We start from the raw sequence: 25,680 nt of genomic DNA, 5'->3' as shown, positions 1-25,680 counted from the left end.
GTAATGTACAAAGAAAGCTGCACAATAGAGTCCACTTAAACCTCGATGGAACAGACCAGTTAAAATTATAATTATTTCCTCCATCAAACTAAACCCTATAGAGTACAAGAGAGACCATTAAATGAAACACTATAAAAGAAATAAAGTTTGTAGGTACCAGACAGCAAATTATAATTTGACTAGCTCGAGAAATAAAGCTGTTAATACAATATATCAGCAGCTCACCAAATTTAAAATTTAAAAAAAAAAAAAAGTTTTTTTTATTACTAATATTTCGCTCTTTAAGTATTTGAAAGTAATAGTTTGAATGATTGATTCTATTAAAATCTTTTAAATCACTGAATGGGAATGACTGATACATTTGCATAAATTAAGGTCTGCAAGAGACCTCTGTGACCAAGGAACACTGCAATAATTATCCAATTGTATTACATGTTGAACGCCAAGCAAAACAGTCTCACAGACCAAAAGTCAATCTTGATTTATATGTGCATACAGCAAGTCATAGAAAAACTCTGGAAAAAAACCATTAAGCACCAAGCTTAGATTCACTAAAACAAATCATGGATCTATCTAAAAATTAGCTCTGTCAAGCTGTCATTAATTTACTTTTTCTGCACCAATATCTGCAACTCTCTTTTAATTTCCTATAAGTTTTATGTTAAAAGTAATGACACCTCACTACTGTCTGTTCTGTGTTGCATGCAAAAAAACCCCTCTCAAACACATTTTAAAATGTGAATTACTGTTGAAGCTCTTAAGCAGATAAACAGTTTTTTTTCAGTTATCCATTACAGCTTGTTCGCTACAACTGAGTACATCTCGTGGACACGCATATAGTTGTAGTCTAATTTAACTTCATACTATTTATCAGTTTTTCAGCCCTGCTGAATACATTTGATTTGTGAAAGGCGTGCATTAAAAACGCTTTTTAAAAACCTATATTAAATGTGTGTACTTATAAGAAAAACATGCAAAGAGATACAATGGAAAGCAGTTCAGCAGCATGCACTGTAGCTGCTTTGTGAACTTCAGCTTTTCAAAAACTTCTTACAAGCTATGGTGCAGTACAGACGAGGCCTGCGAGAGCTCAGTGCTACGACATCTCTGTGCTTCTGTACTGCTACAATTAAAAAAAAAAGACAAAAATTGTGCTGTACATGTAAATGTGTGTGTACGTACATCTGTATAAACCCTTTGCAGTTACCTTATGCCAAATTCCTAGTAATAAGAAGCATTTATGCTTCTTGCCATGTATGGAAGGACTGGAGCACCTGAACTTAGAAGGTATAAGGCACACAAAAGGAGATTGTAAAATCGTAGTATCCATGGAGCTGGACAGAGTGCAGCAAGATCTGTCTTTCGGTTGAAGAACTGAGATCCAAGGTGCAAAGCTGCAGTGATCCCACAAGCCCCAGACTCCTTCACAGCTAGGTTCTTCCTCTGAAGAATACTGTGAAGAACAACTGAAACTATGTTGCTTATACCAAATGGTATTATGGAAATGTAGAACAACATGGTATTTGGTTTTAAACATACAGAATTTCATATATTAGGAATAGAAAAGATCTCTGTGCTCTCTTAAACACTTTCAAATTCCAGAAATAACAAGGCCAAGAGCTAGGAGAAAATGCACCAAAATATCTGTCTGGAAGACTGAGATCTGTTCATGTAGATACGCAACAAAGCAAGTCCTACGGCTGCTAGTAGTTGGATTTTAACCTCTTCTGTAAAGAATGAGATACAATCAGGACCCAAGAAAATAGACTTGATTCTAAATGCTCCCAGAAGGGAATGAGGGTATCAGCTTTTCATCAAGCCCTTATTTGATAATGAGCAATTTGCTCTATGAATTTCTCATAATTCTAAAAAAAAAAATAATGCTACAATAGCAGTAAATATGCACCACTCTTGTCCTTTGCTGGGAAGAAAGTCACAAAGCAGATTTTGAAGTGCGTGAGAGTGTCAGCTGCTCCTCACCAGGCACCACCCAGCTTGACATTAGTACCAATCTCACATGTGGTTGTGGTACTTGGCACCATCTCTCCAAAATGTTGTTCTATTAGATCTGATCCGATGTACATCTCTTGCATCAACATGCCACGTCTATGGGCATGGCAGGTGTGGAGGTACAGAAGCACATGGAGGTTTGCGGAGTGGAATTTCTGCAGAAGATGCCACAATGTCAGACACCACACAGGCTCCTCCTGCAGCCCACTGCTTTTCGGGCACGTGCTCCCTGTTTCTTCGTGGCATCCCAGTGTGTCTCCCAAAGGAACTGCTCAACCACCCATGCTTACAATTCCCATTCGATTGCAGTACCTAGGACTCATACTTGGAATTTCAGAAATACAACTGGCAAAATTCAGGTCAAATTGAAAAGTTTTAAATTAACCATTTCATTTCTGCTTTGTGATAAAACAAATTCTGAAGTGGTGCCAAGTATCTTTTAGATCCCAGACCATTTGTTTCTAGGGCCTTTCTGCCCCCCTGCCCCCAATAGTCCCACACCATTGCCCTCCCATTCCCCTGCTGCTCTCAGCTTACAGCCTCACCACAGCATTGTGACATAGATGTCCTGTTGGCCACAGAAAGTGAAGTCCACTGAGAGCATCACTAGAAATTGGGTCCTGCTCTCTAAGTTCAATATTGGTGATCAAAATATCCTCTACAGAATTATGTGCACAACTGTCTCTAAAACCAACAATGTGAGAACAAAGAGGGATGCACTGTTATCCTTATAGTACATACTGTTTGAAGAAAACTCAGGAGCACTGCTTCACACTCCAATCACCAGATCGTGCGTGCTGGGAGTCAGAGCAAAGCACGTGCTTTGCTAGCAGGTAGATAAGTTATGGAACGTGAAGAAGATGGGAAAGACGAATTTCGTTGGGAGGAACTTCTCTTCTTAGTAGTTTGTTTGACATGTCAAGTTACCCAAAAAGAAAGCAAATGAATCCTGATGCTGAAAGAATGATGAAACAAGAGGCACATTAGGAGCACGCATCAGCTCGCCATTCTCATGGCTCTGGAACACGCACCCTTCCCTTCTGCAAGAGACCTCTGCCTGGAGACAGAACTTGGGTTAAGGAGATGGGGCAGGGCTGCGGCCCCGTTTGTTGCTGAGTAGGAGCACTGGAAGGACTCTGTGGAGAAAGAGCGGGGTTGGAAGCAGCCTTTCTCCCCAGTGGCAGGAGGGGACACTCAGTCACCGGATCCCTCATCACAGCCAGGATTAAAATTTAACTCGGCTCCCGTAAGGAAGCCGTGGTGTGCGGAGCACGCGAGGTTTCCCCCCCGCCGCTGGGGCGCCCTGCGACACCCGGGAGAAGCAGCGGGCAGGGCCGCAGAGCGAGGGGCACGGAACGGCGGCTCTGCCACGGCACCCCGACAGCGGCCCGGCCCCGCGACGCCTCTAGGGGGAGAGAGCGGCCCGGGCCGGGAGCGGACAAAGGGCGGGGGCCGGCCGGGCCGGGTGCTGCGGGAGGAGCCGTCCGCGTAGGGCTTTTCCCCTCAATTAAGCCAATTGAATGGCGCTGAATGGCCGATGCGAGCGCGCCGTCGGTCCCTGCGCTCCGCGATTAACCCGGCCGGCCGCGGATCCGCACTGCCCGCAGGGGCCGGAGCGGGCGGAGGCCGCACGGGGAGCCCACGGGACGGCGCCCGGCACACGGCAGCTCCGGGCCGGCAGTGCCCCCCGGAGAGCGGCTGCTTGTGCCCGGGGTGAGCCGTCGGAGCGCGAGGGGAAAAAAAGGAGGAGGGAAAGGACGGAACTCTCATTTTTCCTTAGGAAATTGCTGTGAAACGTCCCTTATTTTAGCTGTGGCTTCTGTTTGCTCGTTCTGCACCGTACCCGCGGGAACGCTTATTTTGAGCTTTCGGTCCCGAGGGACGTGAGGAGAGAAAAGAGAGGTTAGCTCCCCGAAACTTTCCGGGTTTTTTCGAATTCTGTCGAGAGAAAACTTTCTGCAAAGGCGCCTGCAGGGCGGCAGTCCGCAAAGCCCCGCGCTGCCACAAGGAGCGGCCCGGCCCCGCAACGCCCCGCAGCACGCAGCTGGAGATGGAAGGAAATGTTTCTCGACACCTTTGCTGTTTGCACAGATCACGGGTATTTTATCAGCTCGTGCCGCCCCCAGCCTCTACATCTATCACGTTAAGAGATATTTTACTGTCTTCATATTAAAGACAGACCAGATAGATATGAATAAAATATAGCAAGCTGTGGGAGGTTTGGGGCCTAATTCACAAAGGGAGCGTTCAGAATTCTTTACAGGTGCGTCTGTGTTCAGCAAGCTTTCAGCCATTGATTTACTGACCTAAAAAAAAAAAAAAAAAAAAAAGCAACCAAAAAACATCAAAATCCAACCCAACAAGTGAAAAAAGGAATGATGATCACAGAACACACTTTGGGGGGGGGGGGGGGGAGGGGGGAGGAGGAAAGAGGGGGAGGGAAAAAAAAAAAAAAACACGAAATCTTTTTGAAGTTTCGGCATCCTTCTAAGCCATTTTCCACTTGTCAGGCTCCATCCACATCCAGAACTCATCGTTCCCGTGCAAACAGCGTTTCGTTTAAGTAGAAAAAAAGAGGCAGCGAGCCAGACCAATTCACGTCGCAGATGAATGTTTGCTGCTATTTACGAAATAATTCCCATCTCAATTCCGGCTGTATTTACGGGTCCCCCTTTTCCCACCACCTCTGGGTGTAGATTTATTTACACAAAGTATTCTACACAAATTAACAGCAACAAACACTCTCGAAGGACAGTATTGTTCGTTCCTAGTGCAATTCTCAGAAGGGAAGGAGAAGGTCCATTAAAGATAACTCGAGAGAAACCATCACGCACTTTTCAACGGCCTCCTTTAAAAGACACAAAATAGAAGGCTTTGCAATAATTTCCTGCTTTGTGAAATTTTAAACCAACAGAACACCCGCTCTGATTTCCAAGCTCAATGGCACTTATTACCATATAAATTAATTGATTATTGGTTTAGTAAGCAGTTAAGTAGATAAATAGCTTCAGCAGAGAAGCTGAAGATTCCTCGAAGACCTGTTAAGCTTCAGTTACGGGGTCTAACCCAAAATTAGAAAAGCAAAACGGGAGGGCAATTATTTTTGAACGATTTGTTAAGGTACAATTAAGGACGGTTCCTTCGGGAGGTCAGGCAGCGGCAGGGCTTTCTGAGGCTGCTCCCAGCCGGGACAGATGCCGCCGGTTCGGTTACAGGTCCTTGGAAACTGAACATCTGCCCTGCACAGGGAGACAGCGGAACGGCAATTACAGTCGAATCCCTCCGAAAAGGAAACATTTCTAAACGGGCAGGAGGCACATTTTCTGAACGTTTGAAAGCGCGCAGTTGCACACACCTTCCACCACTGGGACACCTACGGATTTTTGTACGAATTTCCAGATTATTCAGCTATCGGTCAAACCCACGATAGGTGGCAATTTTGTTCTTGAGGCGTACTTGGCACTCGGAGACGGTCCTTCTCTCCTTGCTATTTTCAGCACAAACCATCGGCTCTGGCTCCCCGTTCCCCACACGTTCTCCCTCCCTGCCCGCTGCCCGGCCCGGATGCTCCCCCCTCCCCCCCATCTGGCGCCACCTCGGGGAGGCAAAACGCGACGGAGCCCTACGGGACGAATCTGAGCCCCGCAGATTGAAAAGAAAACGCGCTTGAAACAACGGGAAACATCGCAAACAGTACGGAAATGGCACAACGAAACGGACGCACGAGTTTCATCCCCGGGGCCTAACGGGACAGCTTATGGGTGCTCAGGTCTGAAGGAAACCCCACCTCCGCCTTGAGTTCGAACCGCACCGAGATCTAAACGTTTTCTACCGTCCAAAAACTTTTCCCTTTGCACACAAGGAGCAGCGCCGGCGACCGCGGCCGTTCTGGCGAGGGAAGGAGAGAGGCAGGAATCTGACCGAATTCCTTTACCTACAGAATTACAGTGCTGTTATAGTGGGGAAGTTAAACGAGGAAGGACATCAGAAAGTTGGCAGCTGAGCACACAGAGCCTGAGACACGGAGTTCCTGCGCAGTCCGCAGGCTTGTGGCTGTCTCCAGGTTTGCCCACTTTCTTCTTACTGCTGGTCTCAGTTAAGAGGAAGGGGCTGCGACCCGGGGCAGCGAATGGAGATGCTGTGAGTTTCCTGACTCCTCTGAATCACCTCTGATGCACACAAATCCTGGCACCGCAGGAGCAGACTCGAGGCTGCGGCAGCACCTGCTTCCTGCAGCCCCTGCAGGCTCCGCGGGCACCGCAGCCCAACCTGCCGGGAAACAGCCGCCCCTGTGCCTCCTCTCTCTCTCCTTTTCCTTCCAAAACTCCGAGGCGCAAGAGCTCAGAAGGACAGAATCATTCACTCGTCAGCAGCCTTTGAGGGTTTAGCTACTAAAGAAAATTCACAGCTCTCTGAAGTGCTAACTTACAATCTCTGGTTTCCAGATTTTATTTCAGGCTACAGCCCCCCCCTTCTCCCCCTCCTTAACCAGATGACCTTGCTTCAAAACATTTTATTTCCAGCTGAAGTGAAAAATGCTAACATATTAGCTTCTGTAATTGCAGTTTGACAGCACTTGATCTCAATAATTATGCTGCAGCTAAACTATTATTAACGGTTTAAGCTAAAATAAACGGAAATCCCCCTTTGGAAGTGAACAGAAACAAACCGTTTGAATTGTTGTTGGGGGAAGATGGGGTCTCTTACCTGCATTGTAGGCTGCCAGATCTGCCCCAGGCCCTGGGCTCTTCCTTTTCCTGGGTCTCCCCTTCTGGACAGTCCCCACGCCGTTATAATAAGGCAGTCCCAAAGTATTGGCAGAGCCCGCACCCAACGCTGGGCCCTTCCCAGCGGCTACATCCGAGTGATTGAAATGCACCTGGTACTCCCCCTGGATGAGAGTCTCGAAATGGAGGCGGCAATACACCAGATTGTCCTTCATGCCGAAGTGGTCGCCGGTGGTCAGCATCTTGTTGCAAGTGGTGCAAGTGAAGCAATTTAAGTGATATACCAAATCCCTGGCCCTCATGACCATTTCAGAGGCAGAAATCCCCAGGTGACATCTCGCACATCTCTGCACCGAAAATCTCCTGCAAAACAGAACGGCCAGAGGAGGCGGTGAGAGGTGCATCCCGCTCTTCGTCGGGTCTGCTCGGAAGACGACAGAAGAGGGGCCGCGGGCCGGGGCCGCACAGAGCCGGCACCGCGCAGAGCCGCCAGCGGCCTCGGGGCCGCTTCCCACCGGCATCGCGGCGGCCGGACGCCAGGGAGAGCTGCCCACAGCCCCGCGAACCGTCCCGGCGGTGGGCCTGCAACCGGCCGGGCGGACAGCGTGCCCGAGCTCTCGGCCCCTCGCGGTGACACGCGTGGGGTCGGCGAGCCCTCCAGGTACGGCTCTGCTCCCTGCCCCGCGCGCAGCCGGGGAGAGCCGCGTCCCTTCCCGCGCCATCCCGCCCCGCCGGCGCTTCGGGAGCTGCCCGCCCCCGGGGTCCCGCGCCCTTCGACCCCTGCGCAGCCCCCAGGACCAGACGTGAGAAGTCTGAGCGGGTCCCCCCGCGCCGGGACGGGCTGTACCTGTAGTAATCCTCCTTGCAGTAAATGCTGCCGTCCTTGCTGAAGCAGGTGAGCTCGGACTCCAAGTTGAGTTTACATTCACAGCACTTCAGGCAGCGCATGTGCCACTGTTTGTCCACAGCCAGGAGGTAATAACGGTCGGAGATTTTCCCCCCGCAGCCGGCGCACAGGGCAGCCCGGTCACTGCTGATGGAAGGCATGGTCTGCTGGGGGAAAACAATTTCGGACCGTTAGCGAGAGGGAGAAGCTCGGGCGCTGCTGCGCTCCCCCGTTCCTGCACGACCGCGTGTCTCACCGCTGCAGCGCAGAGCGCGCCGTGGGGCTCCGTCCGGTCCGGCCCCGCGGCTCCCCGGGGGCAGACACTGCCCGGCCCTGCGGGAGGGGGAAACGCAGCAAGAAAAAACCTGGGAGTCGTCTGGATGAGACCCAGGGCTTCTTTCTTTCTTTCTTTCTCCTTTTTTTTTTTTTTTTCTTGGTTCCTTTTATGAATTTGCCAATCCCAGGAACAAGAAAAGATGCTCCTCACCAGCCAGGTGCAACAATTAGAACAGGGAAAATCGCAGACAGTTCATTTTAAATTTGCTTATTATGGATACACGGAGAGTATCTGCATAGTTAATGCTCCGTGAGTGCGTATATGTGGAGCGTGTCCGCGTGTGTATTTTCCTAGCAATAAAACTCCAAGTGAATTACGATCAACCCCCCAGCAGCCACAGTGGCACAGACGCAGCTCCCTGCAAGCTGCTTCCAAACAAATGCACCTAAAGCTGCAGTGACCCAAAGCACCGGAGGGATCGGCAAAAAAAAACTGTGAAGACAAACGTTACTAAATCTGAGGTGCAGAATGTTTTATCGGGAAAACGAAATAGTGAGAAATAAAGTGGGAAGAAACAACAGAGTGCTTTAGATTATACTGGGATAAACTTGGAAGCAATAAAACTAAATGTAACCCCTATATAATTTAATAGTTCAGTGTCAAATCGCAATCCAATCGAAACCCCCTGGAAAAAAAAAAAAAAAAAGAAAAACAAATACATACATATTCTGTCAACTCCTACCAAGAGAAAAAAAAAAAAAAAAAGCAAAAAATATCGGAAACCGTTTAAGTGCTCTCATGTGTTTTGCCCCGCACCCTAAAACAGAGTTGGAAACGAGAGGTGCAGAGCAGAGCAGTATTTACGGCAGGTCTGGCAACGCACTGCTGTCCACTTCATTCTAAACTTACTGTTATCATGGCACTCTGCTCAAAACCACACTGCAGACTTGTCCTTGTGCAAGACAACTCCAAACACTTCTTTTCCCCCCAAACACGCAGTTTGTTTTGATTCGGGAAGGGGGGAATCTATTTGTTTACTTTTACCTCCTCTAGAGCCTGAAGTCCTGTGCAAAGCGAGAAGAGAGAATGCAGCTAACGGGGAGACCCAAAAGAAATGGAGCTATTTGTCCAGCACATGCGAGACCGACTGCATCCACCCAGCAATTCCAGAGATCACAAAACCCCATCACTGTGAGCACCACTGTTTGCCGTACAGCATTTCCACTATCAGAAGCGCATGTAAACACAACGATGGCACTACGATAGCTACGAGTCTACTGATGCCTAATTTCTTTAAGGCATGAAGTGAACTCTGATTGGGGATCGTTTTACACAAGAAGTAGTTTCTTATAAATCAACTTCAAACGAAACACAACTTTTCTGCTTTGCTTAGCCAGTAACAAAAATATTCTGATGCCCAGAATTGGTATTTAAGAATCCAGTATTCTATCCCACTATTACTACATCCATATGTGAATACAAATAAATTATATCAATAGATAAAATATCACGCCACAATATTTATTCCAGCAAAGAAAACTTGATATTGTTTAATTATATGCAGAAATATTAACTTAAAAAAAACAACAGCAACAAAAAAAGAAAACCCAAACCCTTCAGAAATCATGCTATTGTACAAAGGCTGCTCTAGCCCATATTTTCGGATTAAATAATCTCACTGTCACTTTTAAGTACATTTCTACATAACATTGAGAAGTAACACATTGATGAAGTCTCTTAAAAGCCATGATTGGACACCCTCCTTGCACATTACCTTACAAGACAGTTACTAAAATATGGAATAATTTCACTCCAGAATTTTCTTTTCTTAAAAAAAAAAAAGTATACGATAAATATTGACTCAGTTAAATTAATATTCTTATAAAATTTCTTCCACTTTGCTGCTTAATTCTGGCTCGAAGGATGCATCCTTTTATCATCTAAAAGCACTGCCCACCAGCAGATATAAGATAAGATGGGGTAAAGTTACAAAGACTTGCATCCATTTCCCTGAAACTCGTCTTCCAGATCCGTTCACCAAGTTCAGAAATCCAGTGCTCATGGATCTTCCTACTATGAGAAATTATGATTTAAAGACGGTTGAAGTTTGGGGATTTTGTTTTGCTTATTTGTTTGTTTGCTTTTGTTTGGGCTTTTCTATGCTACAATGTCTACTTCAGTGTAGATATCTCACCTGAAAAACAACACCGAATTGGATTCTCTGGTATTTATTTCCATTCTGCAGACAAAAATTTTGCTGTGCCCAAACGTTATCTGTACAAAAGCATACTTTGCCTCTCCCTAAAAACTTCTGAAGGCCGGACTTGCTGGGGGAAGGGAAGGCGTGCTTGGACGCTACCAAAAGGCTGCTCCAGCTTTCTGTTTCTTGCAAGAGCAGCACCGTTTGTTCCACCCAAGTGTTACTATTACTATGCATGTTATTAATAATTAACAGTTTCATGCCTTTCCCCATGGTTTTACTCAATCTTTTGGAGTGCCTTCATGCTTAAATTTCTTCCGATTTAGTATTTTGCATACGTTTCCCCCCGATCTGTTATTTTAAAGGAAAAGCTGTATTTTTGAAGGGTTCGTTACGTTTAGGGAGTTGAACGACTCTCCCATTCCTTTGCCTCCTACCGTTTCGGTCTCTCCCCTGTCTATAGCCGAGCTGATGGCCGGTGCTTCGCTTTTGGTTCTCCGATCCATCTCGTCGATGACCCCGTGCATCTCCGAGCCGGACAGGCTGTGGAAAAGCATCGCTGAGGAAGACGAGGAGGAGGCCCCGAGTTGCTGCTGCCGCTGACAGTTGTCGGGGTCCCTGCAGGAGCCCAGAACTTGCATTAAGCGGAGCCCTCCCCCATGCATCTAGCACGGCCGCCCCGTCTTTCCTCGGGCTCCGGGCTCTCCACCCGGCGGAGATCTCCGGAGCGGGGCGCAGGCTCTGATCCGAGGTTTCAAGGGGACGGGGTGCAAAGCAGGCGAGCGGAGGGGACGAGGGAGAGGGGCCGAGAGGCGCTGCGCGCTCCGGGACGCCGAGCTAGGCTGCTGCGCGGCCCCGGCGCATCCCTCCGGGAGGCTTCTTCAGCGCAGGGCTCATCGCCCCAGGTGCAGTCCCAGGCTTTACGCTCTGGCCCAGCTGGCAGGAGGCTGGGCAGGCTTACGATCGGGAGGAATTAATAAATAAGATAAATATATATTAAAAAAAAATACACCATCTTCGGTGAGAAATAAAAAGAGTAACGACCAGCCCCTACATCGTACTGTGCGAAATTTAGAAAGCGAGGGAGAGGGAGTGCGGCAGGCGGAGAGCAGGAGCAGGCTGATGCTGCAAGGATGGGGCGGGTGCCCACCGTACGCACTCACAGTCCAGAGGGCTGGCAGCGGCAGCAGCTCAGGGGCAAAGTTTGCTCCTTCCCCCGCTCCTCCCCCAGCCTGCTGGAGCTCATTGGGAAAAGAAAAAGCCAAGGGGAAGGAGGAAGAGTTGGATGGGCACCAGATGGGACGGGCACTCCGCGGCCCCCCTCTCTCCTTAAAGCGGCGCGGCCCTCGGGCCCAGGAGGCTGCTGGCGGGGCACTGCTGGCGGGGGGCGGCCGCGCCGCACCGCGGGGGAGCTCAGCACAGCAGAAGCGGCGGCGGCGGCGGTAGCAGAAGCGGCGGCGGCGGTGGCAGCAGAGCCGGAGCCGCCGCCCGCCGCGGTGCCTGCGAGCGGCGCGTCTGCAGCTCGGGCGCCGCGCGAGGCTCCGCGCCTTTTCTACAGCCCCTCTGACATCATGTCCTGCCCCGCCGCCATTGGCTGCCGCCGCGCCCGGGCCCGCCGGCATGTGCTCGGGGCTGGGAGGCGCGCAGGGGCCGCGGCCCTACTCGGCCCTTCTCGGCCCCGCCGCCCCGGTCCCGGCCGCTCCGCTCCCCGTCCGGCGTACACGGCGGTTCGCGTCCCGCGTTGGCGGCGCTCTGGGGGCTGCCGAGGTTGTTAGCCCTCCGAGTCGGAGGCACCGAACCCACTGACAGCACGCCAAGCGCCTCCAACGAGGCCCTTCCCGAGCAACATCCGCCGTGAGAACATTGCCGGCTGTGCCGCTCCTGGCCGCGAAGCCTTGCCCCGGTGGCGGCTTCTGCTCCTCCGCCCGAGCCGGCTGCGGGAGCGCTGGGCCAGAAAGGCCTGCCCTGAACTTCAGGAGAAGCTTCAGGAAACCTCCGGAAAAGACGAGGAGTGCAAAATGGGAAAGTGCTCCTCATGTCTTAATATGTACCCAGAAGGTGGATACGAAGGGTGGAGTAATTAGTGTTAAAGATGTCAATATCACAGTTAGGATTATATTAGAAAGGTAGAGCAATGGAAAGTAAACCTGAACGTACACCCGAGATGATGAGACCTGCTGCTTTGTCCATGCCTGCAAATGATTACATCACTGAGTGCATCAGAATTACGGGTCTGAAACAGGGATGTACCTCTTCCAGGTGGGGTAAAGGTATCGCTGTCTTTGCTACAGTTGGAATGACTTCATTTAGATTCAGATCTGGCTAGGTTTATGTGTTCTGTTCTTATAATAATCAAGGCTTTTTACCATCTTTCTGTTGAATTGCTCTGAGCGTGTCACAGAGGAGTACAGAGTCTCTTGTAGAGATGCGTATGAAGTAGCCACCAGACTGCACTGGAAACCGTTCAGAACACAAGCTAGTTTGTCATCCATGGGAACTAGTCAAAGACTGTCCTAAAACCACATCTTGAAGACAGCAGATGCTCATGTTTTAGTTCAGATTAGAATTCTACAAAGAATTACTAGAACTGTATGATGCTTATGTCAATAAAGTAATTTATCCCTTCCTTAAATTACAAGACATTTCAAACACCGTCTCAAGTGGGAGGTTTGCCTCCAGTAATGCTGAGGTGGAATACTGCTCACTTGACACCATGGACACCGTAACTTGCTGTGGAACAGCAGCAGTGCAGTTCAGTGCTGTGTCATGTAACTGATAATAAAGGTTTTGGAAGTGGGAAAGGTCATGGATTTGTACACTCCATCTGACAATACTGATTATCTAAAAGATTTTATTTATTTATTGAATTAAAATATGATATTTTATGTAACTGTACTGCCTAAGTGGCTGGAACCATTAAAACCAGTAGCATGTCAGGCAGGTATGCCGTGACTTCCAATCACAGGCCATATCTGATTACCTTCTAAATGGATATACAAACACATGAAGACATCCAACCCTTGCTACCAAAACACAAGGAGAGTAGCAGAATGTAAACACAAAGCTGCTAATGTACACACTGACACATGAATGACATTTACATTGTTCAGAATAAAATCCAGGGTATTCTTGAATAATGAGCAACAGAAAAATTGCTACAGCAAAATAATCTCTACAATCAACTGCAGATTCATTTGAAGTGAGAGGTTTTTTTCATTAAAAAAATGGTGCAGCTAATAATAAAGTCTTTTAACCTGTATTTTGTTATAGGTGACAGGTGAACAAATCACAGGTCTTGAGTTTCTCTACCCTGCCTCTCTTGGTAACGTCATCTCCAGTACCATCTGCTACCTACCAGACAAACAGACCAACCACATAATGAGGTACCAGCTTCCACCCAGCTACCGTGACTAAATCAGAACAAAAGACTCAACGCCTCCTTCAACAAAGGAACACAAGTCTAAGCTGTCTTTGCTAATTGCTGGGTTTCAGGTTGTCTGTTACAGATTTTAAGTGAGCTACAAACTTCCATCAAATACTTATAGCTGTTGGATAAAGGTACTAAGAATAAAAGATAAATGGAAGCAAAAGGTAAGAGATAAGAAAGCTTAGGAAATAAGTAACTACTTATGGTAATTTAAAGGCTGTGAAATAATATAAACATGAAAAACCAGGGGGAGAGTGATTGATATCTCATATGTTTTTGATGCCCCTACGGTTATTAGACTGCAATATATGAGGGCATACAATAAACTATGAATTAAAATGTAATTGTAGCTTCAGGCATCTTCTTCATTGTCTGCTGTGGTGTTATGTCTTCATGCACCGTGATTGACAAGGTGTAATTAATCATCTTACTCAGTTGTAAATATGGGCACCCTTCACAGTAGGCATCAGGAAGTGTGTACCAGCAAAGGAAGCAATAGTTGACGCTGATATACCATTAAATCAAAATCAGAGCGCTTATATGTTTGGAAATGTGTGTTTGGTGTGATGCTGTTATCATTTATTTCTAAAATACTGTACCAACAGATTTACTTGATTTGCAAGTTAACTACAACATTAACTGGTTTTATTTATTTTGTCTCTTCTTCATTTTTATAGGCAATGATGTTGTTCTCCTAAAATGTGAGACAGTTTGCTTCTTGTCAGCAAGAGGAGCTCAGCTCAGCTTCAGCTCCCTGAGCTGCTGGAGACAGACCAGTGTGCTACAGACTCACTTGCTCAATAGGCTGACTTGAAACGATTCTGGGAAATTATTGCTCCATTCATATATCACTTTTTGCACTTCCTATATACCAAATGAGGCACTTTGGGTGATTTTAAAGTGAAAGAAAATAATGAAATAAGCTTATTAAGAAACACCATTCAGTTTTAAAAAAAAGACTCTTCTTGCCACAGATGCTGTCCCCAAACTGTAAATGAGCATATTTATAGATGTTTTTAGTATTCCAGGGTAAGAAAGATTTAATATCTGTTTCTCTGTCTAAATGACTGCTTTCCCTACCCAGTTAGTGCAGAAATGGTGCATGAGTCACAGGAAATTTAAGTGGTTTGTCTCAGGAAAATTTGGTGGTATGCATTTTTTTGATGCACGTAGAGCTGTTGAATGAATAATTGGCAACCTATTTAATGTCCCTTGCTTTAAAGCTGTCTAGTACATTTGCTGTATAAAAAATGTCTTTCAAAGCTGTTAAATATGTAACAAAAAGAGGTTGCTATCACCATTCTGACATGAACAAAGCCATACAGCGAGCTGCCTGAGGTACTTCCAGCATGGTACTAATTACAAACACAATAAAAAATGAAAATTTGCAAAGTTCTCAAATTCCATTTCTTTGCAGCATCAGCTGATTAATGTTATATAAAAACATACAGTAAAAACATCAGTCTAGGAATTAGCCATTAAATATTACCTAAGCCAGGCATTCTGGGGGGAGTGGGGAATCTGTTGGATTTGTAATTTCACCGTTTACCCCTGACTGAATAAGATCTCTAGCTGTGTCTGAAGCAAACCGAGCCTAAAACAGCAACACGCTTTCAAGAAGATGATTGGCTAAGAATGGGTTTTATTTTGATTTGAAAAACTGTCAATCATAGATAAAAAGACCAAGTAATATCATTATATAATATGAGCTAATAATGTTTGTCTGATAATCCAAGAATATGCAGGAAAAATAAATCACAAAGTTTAAAAGGAAAATATTCAGAATGTTTTGCCCAGATGTTGTGTAGAAATTCTTTGGTGCTGGTACAAACAGTAGATTTCAGATAAATATACAAGCATCTATATGTATGTGCAAGAGAGAAAAAAGATACCCATAATCTTGAATATTTCAGTTTATATAGCCACAGCTATTTAAACAATTCCAAAACTGCCTCTACGGGTGTTAGAGAGGGAGGGAAATCTTCAGCCACATGATCTTCTCTCCAGAGTCCTGTTAAATCCACTGAACTTAAAACAGAACAAGAAGTGTGAAATATGGGTTTGAACATGTTATGTCAGAAATGTAAAGGTTGGAAGCCTTTTTAGTAACTGATATTAATATTGTATTAAATGTTATGAAAAGGTAGGTGTTGGAGAGAAGGGCTGGGCTCATGTGCAGTTTTGTCAAGGTTTTTATCTGTGATTATGATTCCAGATGTATCTATTCCCCGAGGAGAAAAACGAAGTAAAGTTGGCATGTGACATGTGTTTTAAGGTGTTTGGCACAGTTTCCCAAAGTGATGACAAAATGTTCATTTTTATTACAGTGAATTGGTAAAGAAAATATGATTCTGAAGGTCAGTGGCTGTATATCCAAGATAGCTGTAGAGAGTTTTTCTGGAGAATACAGATTTTTGGTACTGTATTTAGGTTTGATTGCCTGACTTGAGATTCTACCATAGTAAATAATAGAATATTTTTACGCAATATGAATTGTTAATTTCTAGTCATTTGGTAAAATTCATGCACAGAAAATGGTAAAGATTGCAAAAATGTCTCTTATTGAATCTGGCAGTGTAGCTGCTTCTTAATCATTTATTTTTAATTTACTTTATATAGACAGTACACAGTTTGAGCTCACGTACCTGCAATTTGTAGCAAAACATTTTTTTAGAGTAAGTGTATGGATTATTTTTTTTTAAACAAGGCAGTGAAGTTTTTTTGGTGAAAATCATTTTGTCTAAATGCACATCAAGACGTCAGATGAGAAAGTTCCCTGCCATTACCCAGCTCCCCTTCTCTTCCTTCCAAACCCCTATGAGTGTAATAGTATCAGTAATTCCATGCTGACAGCAGGGCACCCAGGGCTACATTACCAGGCAAACACTCACTCATAAACATTTTACAAGTTCAGTATCAGCCAATCCTGGAGCTTTGGGAGGCTGCCCTGATTGGGTATATCATGGATTTGGTAAACACGGCTACATAGCAAAAATAAGGTTTGTAGATAAAGAGTCCGACAGTATTACCCCTGCTGAATAATCAGAGACTAAGAATATGATTATTTCCATATTTCATAAGTAAACTTCCACAGCTCTGCGTCCATCTGCAAATATTCAGAGTGATGTGCTCGATGCATTCCTTTCTGTTCTACAACCACATTTCTTCGTGAATTTAACCACATCAGAAAGCGCTTCAGATTTCTAACACAAATATTAGATACATTTAATGTAAGGAAGCTTCCTTTATTGGAGGTGATTGGAACATTTTGTATTTTATAGGTATATTTAAGAGGTTAGCAGTAGGGGGGAATCGTCTGTGGAAAATCTGTCTACAGCTGAAATTTTCAGATGCAGAAGTGTTGCTGAAATGCCTAATACATACACACACTTTTATTAAGTAACTCACAAGAGTATCCTCTTAGCTACCAGATACTTTTTTTTTTTTAAGTCGAATAACATTACTTTCAGTGGTATATACTTCTTTTTATTCTTCTGTGTGCAATTAGAAGAAGATTTTCATTCTCAAGGGCTTTATTTTTATCTACAATCTCGTTTTCTTTTGTATAATCTTCTGCAACTTTATTTTATCTTCAGTGCATGAATGAGAAGCATGAAGCCACTCATCTGCTAGTAAATTATTGATAAAGATTTACAAGTTTGCACAGATTAATTTTACATGGGGTAATTTTTCTCCACTATGAAATAGCAATAATTAAAGAATGCCAAAGGTTTGAGTATTTTATAATACAGTTTATAAGTTCATATTTGAAGTCATTTTTATATTTAGAATCCTACCTGTACTTCAGTATGAGAAAAATAATAGGGAGTGTTTAAAAATTAGTACCCTGGTATTTTTCAGATATGGAAATGTGCCTGCCTAATGAAGGCAGAAGACTAGCTCACTAGATTTATTTTAAAGGAATACTTTTACATATTCATAAATTAAAATGGCAGTTTTCAATGAGATACTTATTAGTATTTTATCTCTTATTTGCAAGATACCTGACCATTTAATATTTGTCCTTTATTTTTTTTTCTGAGCTGATCTAATTGCACCTCTCTATTTTGCACTTATTTCTCTTTGCAAACACTACATTATTCACTCTCTCCTGTGCTTATTAAACAGTGCCACCTGCACCAAATGAAACAAAGCTTCTCCATCAATCTATCCCAGCTAAAGCACCCTGACTATATATTATAATTAATTGAAGCTCAATTGAACACTTGAGTCTGAACTAGATACAGTAACCTGGAAAAAAAAAAAAAACATTAAAAAAATTAGGATGTACTTTAAAGAAATCTTTTAAATGAAAATGTTCAGTCAAAACTGAGAACCTAACCTTGTACCAAGCACTCTTCATCATCTCCACACAGTACCTCAAGTAGCAATTAGCAGGTCCTTTAATTAATTAACTATTCCCTGTACATCACAGGGATTTTTGTGGCACTAACGTCATCCTTCATAAGTGAATACCAAATCCAGTCAATATTTTGTCACTATAAATCCTTATCTGGACTACCTGAATGCCCACTGCATGTCTCTGAAAAAATGATCTGAAAACACAGAGAGCAGGTATGGAAAGCAGATGCAAACTTTACAGCACCAGCCTAGGCAATTAGAACAGATGCAGCTGAAAGAAGAAAGGTAAATGCAGAGTCTCACGTGTAAATATTTGCAATCAGGATAAATCAGATAAGATTCAAACTGAAGTAGAAATTATGAATCTTATCAATATAGCCAAGTAAAATTATTTTATAAAAAAAAGCTGAATACATATTCAAATTTGCTCACTGTGCTGCTTATCTTTAACACTGTCTGCTCTCAGACAAGAACAGATTAATTAAATGGCAGGTCAGACACAATAAGGTGAAAGGGCATTTCCAACCAATCGGTGACATTTTGCCAATTTTGTACTTCGCAAACTTTTTTATTTAAGTATATACATGGCTGATTATTTTCCAGGTAGTTCACATTTAGAGAACTATGAAGCAACTTTAAGGGAATTAACCCCTAAAATGAGATACAAAATATGTATTGCTGATTTTAAAATTTACAAAAGATTCTGTATGTAAATTTGTTTATATAAATATGTATAAGAGACATGACTATGAGGCTATGTGTGTGTGTGAGTGAACATATGTGTGTATATCCATCTATCTATTTGTAGATTCAGACACAGACATATGCCATCATTTCTTAGAGGCAAATATCTGCAGAAATAATTCTTTGTGTTCAGTAGTTTTCTTTAACGTGTAGTAAGTATATCTTAACTGATCTCTGTGTTCAGGGAAGATCTTGTGAATTTATGTAATGTAAAGCATAATGAAGTCAAATAAAGTATGCCTTCTGATTTTGCAAGAATTATACATTAGCACTCCTTTCAACACATGCAATATTCTGAATTACGAAACAAACTTTATAGCCAATCTTCAAATAATAAAAAGTATGTAAGGTGGACTTGAAGAAATAGATGCAGTAGAAATATCAAGAAACAAAAAAGGAATTATTATTCAAATATTTTGGGACTTTTGCCAAATGGTGACATAGTAAGAAAAACATTTAATTGGAAGTACTCATGAGAAGTAATATTTATTAAGCTACCAAAAGACAGTAACAGCACCTCAGTAAGATCTGCTATTTTGTAAAAAGAACAGAAATTTCAACTTTCCCATTGCGGATTCTCTTAAATCCCTCTCACTGCAACTTCAGAAATTTTTTGCATGAGCAAAATGTAAGATGAAATGTAAAGGTCAGTGGATTAGCAACGCTTGTACCTCTGGCTTTTTTCTGCATAAATCTGCTCTTATCAATAATTCACTATTCATGTTCTACAAAGACTGTCTTCACACTTTCAAATTAGCATTTAAAATTAAACAAAGATAATTTAAAAAGGGAGAACCTGATTTCTGCACTTTTAGTTATCATGTCATCATTTACCACAAAATTTTTCCCACAGATTTGGCAAATGAATACTCTGTTTCAATACATCAATCTCAAACAAAGGTGGACTCTGATGCAATTTTTCACTGTTCATTTCCCCGAATCTTTTGGGATATAAAGAATCGTGAACAAATACTTAACAGTCTGATCAATAATCATTGACCGTTTTGAGCCCCTCATACCCTAACAAGCACAGCTTGATCATGTATATTTGATCATTGTAAAATTTCAAAGCATCTTGATACAGCAGAGCAAGTCTTTCTATGGGATCTTTTTGTTGTTTCATAAAGTACAAATTTCACAAGATTTAGCTTTACAATTAATGGAAATGTATTACACATATATCTGATGAGGGACAAGATCATTAATTTCAGTGTTACGTATCCACTGTATTTCTATCAATGCCAAATGTAAAATGCTATTCTAACATTTGGGAGAGGGAACTCTAGATGTGCCTATGGATTCAATGGACCCCAGAGTACAAATCTAAAAAGCCCTATTGCTATAAATCTTGCATTCCTGTTAAGTGTTGACATGCACATTACACTGAGGTGTGTTAAGTTTATTTTAGTGGAAATATTGTAGTAAAAACCTTTCTTTTTATATCCTTTTAAATATATGTTCACATATGTGCAAAATAAAAAAAATATGCCAGTTCACATCTGTGCTAGCCCTCAGTCTTATTAATATGAAGTAAAGAGATAATGATCCAAGTAAAAATATTTATAGTGAAAATGTCTTTGCAGAACTTAATATTGTTTGCAGTTCCACATCCTATGTTTTTCATACAGGAATTTCAGATTATCATTAAAATATTGCATTGATGCTACATTTGTATAGCTGCCTTTTCAGCTTATAATCATAATGTTTATTCTAAGTTTCAGGGCTTATTATTTTAGACAGATATCAGTTTAATTAGCTTAAGCTGTCATACTCTAATAAATACAGACGGGTTGCCTGGTTCGGGAGGAAGAAGGTGGCTGCAGATTTCAGAAGCAGAGACAGTTAATGCTTTGTACATTACCATGTAAACAGCAAAAGGACAAAAATAATTACCTGATAAACTTTCCATTTCTGACTCTCCCCTATATGCTTTCTGACCGATTTTTTTCTATAGAAAATCCATTCAGATTAAGCAAGTCCTTTAAATATCTGCAGCATCTGCTGGTTCAGACACCTTCCTTTATGCAGAGTACCATTTTCATATGATAATACATGTAATATGATATAGAATGACAGAATGCATGACAGTTGCCCATAATACATAGAAAGTCACTCAAAGGACAGAAGCGACATTTGGATAATTAGCATCCATTGGGCAGTCAATCATGCGAATAGAAAAAACTGAACAAAACCCACAATGGAGTTAGAAAACAAAAGGGACCCTAGCCAGTCTCAGGATTAACTGCTCTAAAGCGATCTAAATGCTTTTGTATCTAAAGAACTGAGGCTCCCAGGGCTGCCCTGTTCCCCTCTAGATACCCAGGGAACTAATTGTGGCGATCAAAGTTAAAGCATTCTCTCTTCTTTATAAGCAGCTAAATACACAGAAAAATTATTTCTCCATTCGTGTTCATTAAACTATTTTAAAGTTAAAAAACTGATGCCATGTTCTTTTGCCAAGTGAAATGAGCTATAGCACTGAGATTGTCCTGCTTTTATGGGAACACTACAGCACATTTAATTTAAAGTCTGCCTTTGTTTGACTAATATTTCTTTGCTGTTGTCCTGTCTGCTATATCTTTCTTTTTGCATAACGAAGGCAATCTTCATTTTCCCGTGTGAGAAAAACCTGAAAACAATCAGGAGTAACAATAATAGTAACAAAGCCAATTCACAAAACTAAGCAGGAAAGGTCTCATAATTTCTTAGTAACTATCACTTTATAAAATAAAATACTTTTTCATTCAATATATGCAGCTCAGATTATTTCCTTCCCCCAGATTAGCTGGAAGATGAGTGCAGCCTCCTTTAAAGCTCCATCTAACAGAAGAGAGAGAAAGAGATACAGAGAAAGCCCCAGGATGTGGAGAGTCATGAAAATACCTACCCTGGAGACAGTATTCCCATAGGATCCTTTTCATACAAATTCCAACTTGCCTAATGCCCTTAATGAATGAAATAAAGAGAGAATTCAGAAAGGCCCATGCTGATGGCTCCTGCTGGAAAGTGTGTGGTTTGAGGCATAGCTGCAGCAGTTCTGGGAGGGAATCGGCTCCGGTCCCCATCAGACAGGCAAACAGGAATCACTGGGGTGAAATCTTCCCCTCTCACACATTTGCAATTGACTTGAAATAACATCACGACACCTTTGATAATTTATGTCTTCTTACCTTTTGTTGTCCTTTGTAATTAATATTTGTAGATCTAGATGTTTCTCCCAGCCACAGATAACAAGAAGGTGGAAGGGGTGGGGAGAGAATGTGTGCGTGTGTGTGTGCGTGAGTATGTGTGAGAGAGAGGGGGAGAGAGAGGGAAAGGGAAGGACAGAGGCTTTGGTTATGTGTTTCTGCGTGGGGAATGGCGTGTTTGTGTATTTGTCTGTATGTGTATTTGGGGCTTTGTAAACCTCTGGAGATCTAAAGGCAAGATAGAAAATGAGAAGTATGATGAGCTGGATCTCTCTTGTCTGTTGTTATATGTTTTCGGCAGCAGTGACCTTCAACCCTTTTGCTCTGTGTCGGCCACAACTTGAGTCCCCTTGCCCAGATGCTGTGCCAGTGTCAAAATGTAGAGAAGGAGAAAGGGATAGCAGAGGTAAGGAGACAGAGAGAGATTGAGATCAGAAGGGCTTTTTGCCCAGTCAAATGGGCCTCCGGTGACAAATCAATCACGGCCTGTTCAAACCAATGATGCTGCCAGTCTCCAGTTCGCCAACCCCTCCACAGCCTCCCCCGGCTCTTCCTGCCTCTCTACATGACACTCAGCTGATGGCTGGGGCTCCAGTCAGAGCAGGCTGCTTTTTACAGGTTGGTTTGGTCATTAGCATTGTTTCCTCTCCTTCTCCCTCCCGCTCAGTCTTTCTCAATCATCTATTTATTTATCAAATATTAAAAAGTAATATTAGAAGAGGGATTGTGACACACAGAAACACTTATAAATAAGTTCATATATTGCCTTGTTAAAAGCCACTAGATTTATTAGTTTGTTTGATTTTATACACCTAGGAGTAGATACCTGTTTTAATGGAATTAGCAGATTTGATCAAGATAGCCAGGAAAAAAGGAAGGATTCTGAGAATCTCCTCAGTGCACCTCCTCCTTCCCTTTATTTACTTCATGCTAGTAAAAATGAATTCAGTAATGTTTACCTTTTTTTTTTTTCACTGCACCCATAGGACAGGAATTATTTTTCATTTAGCTTTCCCCCCCCCTCAGGCATTTGCTAAAAAATGGTATTTAAGTCTCTTTTAAATCTGTGAGGCATATCGTTAGCTGAAAAACATTCGTATTGCCACTGAAATTCTGCCTTTTGAGGACTATGTAGTGATGAAGTCCAAAATAAGGTAGAGCAACAAACAAATAAAAAATTACTACTTAATCATAATAAATGCTTCTTTCAATAATGGCTTTCATCTGGACATTGTCATCTGGACATCTTTAAAATGTTAAAAAAAAAGAAGCAATAATATAAGAAGATCACTTTAAAATTTTAGGAGGAACAAAGTATTCTCTTGCAGGCTTTGTGATCTTATGGATTGCATTCTCCATTTCTTTTTCTCTACCCATCTTCCCAGCCTCTAATGGGAAGGGGAAAAATGTCAAAATAGGGTCTTAATAAAGCATATGTTGCTCCTAGTCCTTGCTAACTGTAATCCCTGGGAAAGAATTCTCCTATATGGGGGAAAAAAATAAAGAAAAAAAAAGGATATTGCATGTTAAAAAAAAGAAGTCTCTCCTTGTCCTCCCTGTCTTGTATTTAGTGGTAGCCTCTTAGTTTAGAGACATCTCAAATGTCAAGGGTGTCAGCATATTTTTGTTAACCAATTTGCACATTGGCCAGCCAAGAGCAACAGGCCAGTCTGAGACAGTACAGTGGGAAGAAATGATGATGGGGATGTGTAAAATGGAGCTCAGCTCTTCCAGGCTCTGTAAAGAGAGCTTGGGCAACACACAGAAGCCTTGAAAATATAGTACAATATACTAAAAAATGTCTCCACTATCTCCTTTCTAATACGACTCAACTCTGAGAAACTGAAGTGAAGTGCACATAGCACATAGCAGTGTGGGGTGTTGAACAGCCTGTAGCTGGAAAGTGCTTCGGTCTTTATCTTCAAAGCTGTCCTGTCAAATACAAGGTCTTTTAAACATCAGAGAGATAAAGTTTCTGATTCTGAAGGGTTCGTTTTCCTCTTGGTTCTCCTCAATCAGAAGTTAAGCCCATATGACCCCCACAGTAAGCCGGCTCCAGGATTGCAGCCTTGCTACTTGCCCCATGATTTGGGGATGCTTGTGTAGAGCAATCTTGATTTGCTCACTGTTTGTTGGGTTCAGTTTTCTTCACGTTAGTTCCTTCTTCCATCTTACATGTCTTGAGGCTTTTGCTGTGTGGCAGTGAATTTAAGCTTATGAACTTAAAGGAAAACCGTGACTGGGACTTGGAGAATATTAATCTGTTGCAGAAAATGCTGAAGTCTGAACATGTGAGAATTGAACTAATGAGTTTTTTCCTCATTTTGGACTCTCAGTCTCTTTTTAGCTATACCCTAATTGCAGTGCTTCCTTAAAACATAATCTGAGCACTCAAAGAAATTTAAATGCACGCCTCCATTTTATTCTTTGTACCAACCTTCTACCAACATAATATGAGAAATTAAGATGATTTACAGAATAACGTAGCTTTCTCTCATCTTGCTGTCAATAATTAAGCAGTACACCAAAATCTAGTTGATTTCTAAAATGAAAATTCATTACATTTCTGGAAACTCAAACTATAAGCTCCACGCATTTTAATTAGATTGTCTGTTTTTGCATTTATTACTAATACAGTCCTCTTAACTATGATTTATTTGCTAAACAAAGTGCCATAATCCGTCACTTATTCATCTTAATTTCAGCAAAATTAAAGTAGTAGCTGTTATATTACACCTAATTGCACTTGCAATGAAAAGAACAGAGATGTTAATCAAAATAAATTGAAGATAAACAATAAAATCATTAAATCTTTGCTGCAGTAAGTGTAACTAATCAGTTTTGACTTGAAGCGACCGAACACAAATAATGAATCTGTCAGTGAAGACGCGCTCATTAAATACAGCCTAGTCCGCTAGGGTCCTGCAGGCAGCCTGTAACACACATCCCCGTGTAACCCTCTGGTGCCTCTCTGCTATTAGGTGAAAGGAAGAGAGAAAGAGGAAATTGTATACCATTTTCTGGACTGAATCTATCTATGTATTGCAGTTTGATTAAGTGAAAATGCAAATATCATAGGTATTTACTAAGCCCTGCAACCATCGTGTCAGCAACAGAGAAGGGCTATTTTATGTAGCAACCAGCAGGTCAGAGATTAGAAAAACAAACAAATAAGCAAACAAAAACAGCAGAAATTCAGAGATATGAAGAACTCAGTTCAAAAAGTTACTGGAAGTATTAGTTTCAAAGCAAGTCACTGAAGTTGGTGTCATTGCATTAAATAGGTACACATTACGCTAGCACAACATACTGATTATAGTCCTCTGCTATACCCACAGCGTAGGGACAATGCTTGGATTAGTAACTGAAGCTGTTCTTGTACTAATTATCTTTCCACCATTTACCACTTCCAACCTTATTACCTTATTACAGGTATAGAAATGGGAACTCCAGTTATTTCCAAATCTGTTGTTACGCTGGCAAGGAGTTCTGTATCACAAGAGCCTGGTGAGCTGAGCGAGAGCAATCAATGCTTTTGACATCAGCTTCTAAATTATTTATTTAATTATTTCAGCTTCCCCACTGGAGTATTTGTCAGTAATCATTGGTGAGCAGGAATTTAAATAGAAAGAAGCAATTCTTCTCAAAATAGACTTCGTGGTGCCTCTTCATCTGATATGAGACAGTAGCTAAGTGTAAAATACAAGCAGTGGACCTGATTTTGTGGTCCTTAGTTGGGTTTACTTAGACAGAACTAGATGATTATTTTGTAGGACAGCATTATTAGTTTCTGAGCTGCAGACAGAGATGTTTTTTTTTTTTTTTTTTCCTGTGAGTATTGTTAGTTTTAAACATTCCT

The 25,680-nt window shown here is 42.6% G+C and overlaps 1 protein-coding gene and 1 long non-coding RNA gene across 7 annotated transcripts in view; one reads left to right on the top strand and one right to left on the bottom strand.

Annotated features, from left to right (window-relative positions):
* Positions 1–25,680, bottom strand: part of LHX2 (LIM homeobox 2) — a 46,234-nt gene that overhangs the window by 9,829 nt on the left and 10,725 nt on the right. For 3 of the 6 annotated variants that reach the window (XM_090121240.1, XM_090121245.1, XM_090121244.1), the window contains exons 1-3: positions 10,538–11,513; positions 7,585–7,790; positions 6,718–7,100 (exon numbers count right to left, since the gene is read on the bottom strand). In XM_090121240.1, the coding sequence (XP_089977366.1) occupies positions 6,718–7,100; positions 7,585–7,790; positions 10,538–10,765 (817 nt within the window). In that variant the 5' untranslated portion in view covers positions 10,766–11,513. Of the gene's footprint in view, positions 1–6,717; positions 7,101–7,584; positions 7,791–10,537; positions 11,514–25,680 lie in introns of those variants that run through there. The other 3 variants (XM_031601973.2, XM_090121241.1, XM_090121242.1) reach the window with 3 other exon arrangements.
* On the top strand, positions 11,716–15,938 carry LOC149915470 (uncharacterized). Its single transcript, XR_016458808.1, has 3 exons — positions 11,716–12,359; positions 13,371–13,691; positions 14,205–15,938. It is a non-coding gene; the product is annotated as an uncharacterized LOC149915470 (long non-coding RNA).

The sequence above is a fragment of the Phasianus colchicus genome, chromosome 19 (assembly GCF_987193195.1).
Source record: "Phasianus colchicus chromosome 19, bPhaCol1.hap1.1, whole genome shotgun sequence".
NCBI classification, from domain to species: domain Eukaryota; kingdom Metazoa; phylum Chordata; class Aves; order Galliformes; family Phasianidae; genus Phasianus; species Phasianus colchicus.
Note: the sequence above shows the minus strand (reverse complement) of the source record. Positions and strands in the feature narration are given on the sequence as shown.